This window comes from Argentina silus (assembly GCF_951799395.1).
Source record: "Argentina silus genome assembly, chromosome: 6".
Lineage (NCBI taxonomy): Eukaryota > Metazoa > Chordata > Actinopteri > Argentiniformes > Argentinidae > Argentina > Argentina silus.
Genome location: NC_139660.1, coordinates 651,785 through 660,713, shown reverse-complemented (window position 1 = coordinate 660,713; position 8,929 = coordinate 651,785). Strand labels below are relative to the sequence as shown.

Sequence of the window (8,929 nt, the reverse complement as noted above, 5' to 3'; positions counted from 1 at the left end):
AGAAAGAGGCTCAGGGCACTCCCAACCAATCAGAGAGGCTCAGGGCACTCCCAACCAATCAGAGAGGCTCAGGGCACTCCCAACCAATCAGAGAGAGGTTCAGGGCACTCCCAACCAATCAGAGAGAGGTTCAGGGCACTCCCAACCAATCAGAGGGAGGCTCAGGGCACTCCCAACCAATCAGAGGGAGGCTCAGGGCACTGCAGTCAGTGCATACGCATCATACACAGTAATCAACTCCAATTTGTCAGTCAAATACAATGTTTAAAAAGCATCCATCCATAGTGCAACGAGGTAACAGATCAGTCCTCACAGAACCAGCTAGTCCAACAGAACCAGCTAGTCCAACAGAACATACCGTCCTGGGTGGGGGGCAGGGGGCGGGGCCAGTATGGCCCAACTTCCTGTATCTCCAGTCACTTCCTGTCACTTCCTCCAGCAGAGAACCAGCTCGTTACTGAAGATCAGGGTTACTACGGTTACAGTCCTAGGTCTCACAGCAGCAGCAGTCACACAGAGCCGAGGGAACGCTTCCCTCTGGTAGAGCAGCATTCACGGGAGGCACGCCTCCATCAGGGGAGTCAGGCCTCCATCACGGGAGTCAGGCCTCCATCACGGGAGGTACAGCTCCATCACGGGAGTCAATCAGAGCTCCCTCACGGGAGTAACAACCTCCACCATGGGAGTAACAACCTCCACCACGGGAGTAACAACCTCCATCAGAGGAGTAAAACCTCCTATAGGAGAGATGAGCTACAGCTCAGGGTCTGGTTACACCTGGGGAAGGAGAGAGACAGAGAGAGAGGGAGGGAGGGATTAGTATCAGAGTGTTGTAACAGCAAACAGGTGTTTGTAACAGCAGACACAGAACAAGCCTAGCTCTGGTTCTTAAGACCTTCTCTGCACTCTTAGAAAAAATGGTTGGAAAAGGGCTCTTCATTTGTCCCCATAGACACAGGTGTCAAACTCATCCCATGGAGAGGCGAGCGTCAGCAGGTTTTTGCTCTTCCCATCGACTTGATTGATGAATTAAGGTCACTAATTAGTATGGAACTCCCCTCACCTGGTTGACAAGGTCTTAATTGAAAGGAAAAAACAAAAACCTGCTGACACTCGGCCCTCCATGAAATGAGTTTGACACCTGTGCCTATGGGGAACCCTTTGAAGAACCATTTTGGGCTCCATGTTGAACCATTTTGGTTTCCATTTAGAACCCAAAAGGGTTCTTCAAAGGGTTCCCTATGGGGACAAATGAATCACCCTTTTAGAACTATTTGTTCTGAGAGTGCAGAGAGAATCCATTGAAAGTGATGATTTAGTTCATCAGGAAACCCTGGCCAGAATGTGAACAAGGGTTAGGGTTAGGGTTAGGGTGGACCCACCTCAGTGGCGATGAGACATTCGTCCTTCTCGTCTGATATGACGAACACAGACTGGTACTTGGTGTCGCTACACAGCGACTCTTCAGGGCGTCTCTTTTCTGACGCATCGCTAGAAAACACAAAAGAAACACGTGAACATCAGACCATTGGAACATCCTCAGACTGCGGAGGCAAGACAGCATCATCACCACACGCGTTTGTATCAGTAGTGACTGATCAATAATGACCTGTTTAACCGTCTTCTGTGCTTCTCTTCTACATCAGCGTCCAGAGCGTCAATCCTGGCCTCCTTCTTCTCCTCCTCTTTAGACAGATCCTCTGGTTTGAGTTCATGCACCAGATTATAATCCACCGAGGAATACCGGGATTTACAGCCGTTCGTCTCTGCCCCGGCGTTGTCCGGGCGATAGTCGACCTTCTTGTTGGTGTTCTTGACCTGCGTGGACACGATGACGCTGACGTCCCGCTGGCGGTTGTCGGTGACGTTGTTCATCGTCTCGCTCTCGCTGCGGCTGTCCCCCTGCTGGCCACGCTGCTGAACTTTGACCCGGACGTACACCACCAGCACGGCACAGCCAATCAGCAGCAGCAGCACCACGACAACCCCGGCACACATGGCTGTCCATGGCAACCCTTCCTCGCCGCCGTCCTCACCATCGTCCCCCTCGCCCTCGGAGTAGCGCCGCCCGGGGCCGTCCACCACCGCGGCGCCCTGCGCGTGCGTCTCGGGGAGCAGGAACTGGCAGTTCCTCCCTCCGTACCCGGGGACGCAGGCACACACGTAGCGGCCGCTCCTCTCATGGCAGGTGGCGCCGTTATGACACGGGCTGTGATGGCAGCGGCTGATTGGAGCGCTGCAGTTCTTGCCAGCGTAGCCGGGCGGGCAGGTGCAGGTGTAGTCGTTCATGGCATCCTGGCAGGTGGCGCCGTTCTGACACGGGTAGGCGGCGCAGTCGTCCACGTTGTCCTGGCAGTGGGCGCCGGAGTAGCCATCGACACACTGGCACAGGAAGGAGTTGACCAGGTCCACACACTCGGCACCTGGGAGGAGAGAGACACGTTAGAGCGGTCCTGGTACATTCACATCCTTTCATTGGACAACTATCAGATAGCCTGGTCATCTATGGCTGTGTTCAATGATTTGATTTGATTTGATTTGATTTGATTTGATTTGAGGTGGTCAGCGTGGCGTTGTGGCGTACCGTTGGAGCAGGGGTTGGAGGAGCAGTGGTCGATCTTCTTCTCACAGTTGAAGCCGGCGTATCCCAGGGGGCACTGGCAGTAGTAGCCGCCCTCGGGGTTGTCTGCACAGCGCCCGCCGCTCAGGCACGGCCCGTCAGAGCACGTCACAGCGCTCAGTTCACAGTTGTTACCGTAGAAACCGGGAGGGCAGGTGCAGCTGTAGGTGTTCTCCTGATCCTGTTGGTGGAAAGACAAACGCTGAGTTAGCAAAACACCCTATTACATAGTCACAAACATGTTATTAACCTGTTATTAACATGCTATTCACTAGATGTGACTTTAACACGCTATCAATGTGTCATGTCACTAGTTATAAACACGCTATGCACATATCATAAACAAGACACAACCTGCTATTACCCTGCTATTCATGTGTTATTACCTAGTCAAAGTTGTTATTAACATGTTCTAAACTAAATAGCCTGTTCCTAGCCAGCCAGGCAGAGGGACTTACGGTGCAGCTCCCTCCATTGCGGCAGGGACTCCCAGAGCACTCGTTGACCTCTGTCTCACAGCTGGCCCCAGTGTAGCCCGGCCGGCAGGAGCAGGTGTAGCTGCCCTGGCCCGTGTTGGTACAAGTGGCCCCATTCATGCAGGGCTTGTGGTGGGTGCAGTAGTTCAGATCTGGAACAGACAATAGCACATGTGGATAGATTAGACCTCTGGGACAGACAATAGCACATGTGGATAGATTAGACCTCTGGGACAGACAATAGCACATGTGGATGGATTAGACCTCTGGAGCTTAGTGGACACACACTGGTACACAGGAAGGCCAGATGGATGTTTAGATTTTAGGGGGCTGTCTGTCTTGGCATGAGTGTAATGTTGGCTAGGAGGCGGTAAGAAGGAGGTACTGTATTCTAAATACTCTTAGGGCCGGTTTCACAGACAAGGCTTAAGCCTAGTCCTAGACTAAAAAGCATCCTCAGTGGCAATTCGCCATTGAAAGTGGGAATTAGTCCAGGACTAAGATTAAGCCTTGTCTGTGAAACCGGCCCTGAAAGTCTCAATAGCAGTTTGGTTTGTTCTGTGGAGACAATATTCCCTATAGAATGGAGTAGAGAAGTACTGTGTATGGTAGTGAGTCTATAGGGGTCTATAGGGGTCTATAAGGGTGTATAGGGGTCTACATGGGTGTATAGGGGTCTATAGGGGTGTATAGGGGTCTACATGGGTGTATAGGGGTCTATAGGGGTCTATAGGGGTGGATAGGGGTCTATAGGAGTGTATAGGGGTGTATAGGGTCTATAGGGGTCTATAAGGGTGTATAGGGGTCTATAGGAGTGTATAGGGTCTATAGGGGTCTACAGGAGTCTATAGGGGTCTATAGGGGTGTATAGGGGTGTATAGGGGTGTATAGGGGTCTATAGGGGTGTATAGGGGGGTGTAGGGATGTGTAGGGGTGTATAGGGGTGTATATGGGTGCTTAGGGGTGTATAGGGGTGTATATGGGTGCTTAGGGGTGTATATGGGTGCTTAGGGGTGTATAGGGGTGTATAGGGGTCTATAGGGGTGTGTAGGGGTGTACAGGGGTGTATAGGGGTGTATAGGGGTGTATAGGGGTCTGTAGGGGTGTGTAGGGGTGTGTAGGGGTGTATAGGGGTCTATAGGGGTCTATAGGGGTGATTAGGGGTGTATAGTGATGATGAGGACCTTGAGGACTCACCCTGGTTACAGAAGAGACCACCCCAGCCCTCCTGACAGTTACACTGCCATGGCTGCTGGCAGGTGCCATGGAGACACCCAGGGTAACGGATACAGTCATCACAGTAACGCCCGCTGAAGCCCACCCTACATCTGGAAGAACACACACACACACACACCAGAGGTCAGACAGCTGTAATACAGAAAAGAGAGAGGGAGGGGGGGGGAGAGAGGGAGAGAGGGGGAGGAGAGGGAGAGAGGGGGGGAGAGGGGGAGAGAGAGAGAGAGGGGAGAGACAGAGAAAGAGGGGGGGAGAGAGTGAGGGAGAGAGAGGGAGAGAGGGGAGAGAGAGAAAGAGTGAGAGACTGTAGACTTACTTGCACTCTCCAGGTTTGTCACAGAAGCCGTGTTCATCATCACAGCCAGACAGACAGATGGCTGTCGAGGGAGAGAGACGTTAGCCATGGGAATGGATCTGCTTTCTAGCCGGTCCCAGCAGAGTAGGAGTGTGTGTTTCAGGAGCAGCAGACAGAGGGTCAGTCAACACTGGTCTGTTCATCTCAGAGCCGGTGGCCCCGTTAACCGTTACCTCCCTGCCCATAGCCAGGGGGACCAACACTCTAACACAGCCACTCACACAAAAGACTCACACACAAAGAGTTCTCTTTCTCCTGACTATGGGTCAGAAGTCCTCTTCTGTTTCTCTCTCTCTCTCTCTCTCTCTCTCTCTCTCTCTCACTGAGGCTGGGGAGGGGAGGAGGGCCAGAGAGGGGAGGGGAGGAGAGGGGGAGGCTGAGGAGGAGAGGGGAGGGGAGGGGGAGGGGAGGAGAGGGGAGGGCCAGCTGGTGTATACTGCCAGTGCAGGACAGCTGCCCTATTGTCTCCTCTCACTACGCAGCTGCCTCGCTCCCAACAATACCTCACCGCGCTAAGCCAATCAACGCCCAGCGCACTGCCAAGTAGCCAATCAGGCATTCCATCTAATCTACGGCACGCGTGGGATTATTCGCCTCTAAACAGTCAGACAACTCGAAACAGTCAGACAACTCGAAACAGTCAGACAACTCGAAACAGTCAGACAACTCGAAACAGTCAGACAACTCGAAACAGTCAGACAACTCGAAACAGCCAGACGCCTGTTGCGATCCGCATACTTCGGAAAGACGGAATATCGGCCTAACCGTCCGATATGCACAATTAACACAATTAATTCATAAACTAAATAACCAAATAACCAAATTAAGAATGCTTTTGAAAGAACATTTTGAAAAAAATCTAAAAGTTAAAGTCACTAAAAGTAATAGATGAGTTATAAATAAATCCTTACGCTCCGTGCAGTAGGTTCCCTTCCAGCCGGAGTTGCAGATGATCTCTCCCCGGTCCCCGCAGGTGAAGTGGCCGAAGGCGTCGTCCCGGGGCCGGCAGAACACCGAGCAGCCGTCGCCGTAGTAATGCTCGTCACAGATGAACCGGTAAGAGTACTTGATCTCGGCCCGACCGCTGCTCTGCCGGTCCTGAGACCAGTCCTCCCCCACCGTCAGGTGTCTCTGGGACGTCATACGGCTGATCAGACGCTCCGGGTTGTCTGGAAATAATACAGAAATCAATGAATGAAACGATAATCCATAAATAAAGAGTCATTACATGAATCATGAAATTCAACGTTGGGACTTGTTGCTGTGTCGCCTACCTGTTGACAGGTCGTCCACAGACTCGGTGTGGAAGGCCTCGATGATCAGGGAGAAGGTCCCCTGTGGGCAGAGAAAGAGACAGAAGGTCAAACAATGAACCACCAAAGGGTTAAAAGATAGTCCATAATAAACATGAGGGTAATTCACATGTGAGGGCCAAACCGCATTAGGCCTAATAACACCCTAATAACAGCCTAATAACACCTTTAGGCTTCACACTCCGACCTGTCTCACACTTCGACCTGTCTCACACTCCGACCTATCTCACACTAACTCACAGCTGTAAAATGAAACGAGTCGGAATGTCACGCAGCGCTGCCAGTGATGTGTCAACTGTGAGGATGTGAACTTTCCCACCCTGACAGCGTTTGTTAACGGTGCTCAGACCCTCCCCTATCCAGAGACGGGACCTAGCCCTAACCCTAGCCCTAACCCTAGCCCTAACATTAGCCTTGGAACGGGACCCTAACCCTAACCCCAGCCTACACTTCAATAGAGCTGAATCCTGAATACATAACACATGTCGGAGGCTATGAGAGCATGTTGACCAAGATTCCGTTACAGGCCTACTGACAATCCTTTGACCATGAACCGATGCACTGAGACACTCACCGGCCAGGTGAAGGCGAAAGCGAACGGGATCGGGTTGGCGAATGCCTCCGAGGTGGACTCGGGCACTTGGAAGGAGTTGGAGCCGAGGACGGGCGTCACGGCCCCGCCGTAGGTGCAGGGAGGCTCCGGTGAGACGTTAGCCTGGTAGTGCTTCAGACAGATGCGGAAAAACGTTTTGCATTCGCACGGTTGTACGGTACCACCGGAGCCTCCTCTACAACAGTTCGCGTTGCCCGTCGCTCCTTTCTTGTTCAGAAACTCCTGTAACTTCAACTCGAACATCCCAGAGCCGAAACCCTGGAATCACACAAGAAACACGTTTAATTTAGTGTGTTCGGCTCTATCTTTATTTCATAACATACTCATATTCAACATGTGTCATAAAAAAAACAATTGAAAAGTGTGCGCAAATGATGCATTCATGGGGAAACAGAGAGTCTTACCTGGGAGAGGAGGACACAGAGGGTGACAGCGAACAGCACGGTCTGCCTTCCCATTGTGCCGAGAAACTTCACTAGAGAGTTGAACCTCCGAGCCTGGGCTAGTTCAGTAACACCCAGCTCAAACAACCATCCAGAAGGTAAAGTTCCGTTATTAAAAGTCCCACAGCGCAGTCCGTTAACCGCGGAACGGGTGGGACTGATTCTGTGGAAGTGGATCTCTTTCTTTCTTTCAGTGCTTCAGAAGTGTCTTCATGGAGCAAGTTTACGGTGACATGTAATCCTCAACGGTGAATGGGAGTGACGGGAAAAGTCCCAAAGAAAAAAGTTTGGGATAGGAGTCGAAATTCCTGGCGAAGACGTGATAATTATAATCCGGTTATTGAAAATAGCAGTTCAGCTCGAGGGTGGAGGCTCGTGTGTGTCGTGTTTGTTTTTCCTCTTGATTGATAATGAGCAACAAAAAAAATGGTATCGGTCCAAAACGGTTCCCTCCGGTCCTTTCGGTAGTTCACCCTATGTGTGAGCGTGCGTGTGTCTGATGTCCCGTCCGCCTGCCGCCGTTTTTATACGGCCACCGGCCGGTATGGTAATGACATGCAAATCAGCTACTCCCCCAATCTGGCTCGAGCTGTCACAAAGGGGACACTTTTGAAAACCTCCCTCTCAAAAGACGCCAAATGGTCGCTGAGCTGTAAAATGTGCAACCCTCTTCCCCATGCCTCCAAACAAAACACTCCCATTTACATTCCAACACATTTTAACCTCAACAATCCTTTACACCCTTCTGACAGCAAACCTCACATTGCATCACACAGCCTCTCCTCTCTGAGATGTACACACCACCCTCCCCGCTACAAATACATAGAACCCGAACCCTACATCTCACAGGTCTCTACAGAAGGAAGGCAAACATATTTATATGTTTTCATCATTATAAATATATATTTTTTAAACTTTGTCTCTGAAATGTTGTTTTTATTGGACCCAGACGACGCCTGGGTCCATATACCTTACATTCCCCATCCATCCCTTCGGATCATACACAGATAAAAGCATTGTGTAATTATCAACGTTTTGATAGTAAATAAAAACACATTAGGCTACTTAAATAACTTAAAAAAAAAAAAAAAAAAAAAAAAAAAACGGAATTGTAAAAGAAGGGAGTTTTTTTTACATAAAAGTATTTACTCCAAAAAATTTCAATATATATTATATCTTAATAAAACTAAAATATAGGTCTACAAGTATGTTTGCTCTGGTTTGAATACAGCCTGCACTCAAAGTTTGAAAAATGAAAGTTTTCCTGAACACTTCTACCACTTCGCCACAGGTGGGTTTGTCCGTTCTCCAGCTCCAGGGCTGGTGGGACTGGCTACCCCTCTACTGGCTGCAGATCTCTGGTAGATGTTTCGGTCCGTTCCTCCTCCGGACCGGCCGGTGAACGTGGCGGGGCTGCGTGCCGCTCGCGTGGCCGTCGTTAAGGCCCGGTGTTATTGTGGCTCGCGGCTCTTTGTGCTCTCAGCTGTATGCTAATGCCGCGCGCAGCACCTGCTCGCTTCACAATGCACACACACACACACACACACACACCAGAGAGAGAGAGAGGGAGAGAGGGGGGGAGAGAGAGAGGCAGAGAGGAGAGGGAGAGAGGAGAGAGAGAGAGAGAGAGAGAGAGGGGGGGGGGAGAGACAGAGAGAGAGAGAGAGAGAGAGGGAGGGAGAGAGAGAGAGAGAGAGAGAGAGGGAGGGAGAGAGAGAGAGAGAGAGAGAGGGAGCTCCCCTCGGCGCACGCGGACGGCCCTACAATGTCCTCCGTTGAAAGAAAAAAAGAAAGTAGTTTGCTTCTGTTCCAGAAAGGAAACAAGTCAACCGTCCTTTGGTTGAGTAGTTTAGTTTCTGTAGAGTGTTGTTCA

The 8,929-nt window shown here is 50.9% G+C and overlaps 1 protein-coding gene across 1 annotated transcript; it reads right to left on the bottom strand.

Moving 5' to 3' along the window:
* Positions 1-771: 771 nt before the first annotated feature.
* Positions 772-7,071, bottom strand: dldh (dihydrolipoamide dehydrogenase; the record flags this gene model as incomplete). Its single annotated transcript, XM_083671498.1, has 11 exons — positions 772-777; positions 1,383-1,491; positions 1,610-2,423; positions 2,585-2,801; positions 3,079-3,248; positions 4,294-4,424; positions 4,649-4,709; positions 5,599-5,856; positions 5,962-6,022; positions 6,575-6,871; positions 7,018-7,071. The coding sequence occupies 11 exons, from the start codon at positions 7,069-7,071 to the stop codon at positions 772-774; spliced, it is 2,178 nt and encodes a 725-aa protein (XP_083527624.1).
* Positions 7,072-8,929: the final 1,858 nt, after the last annotated feature.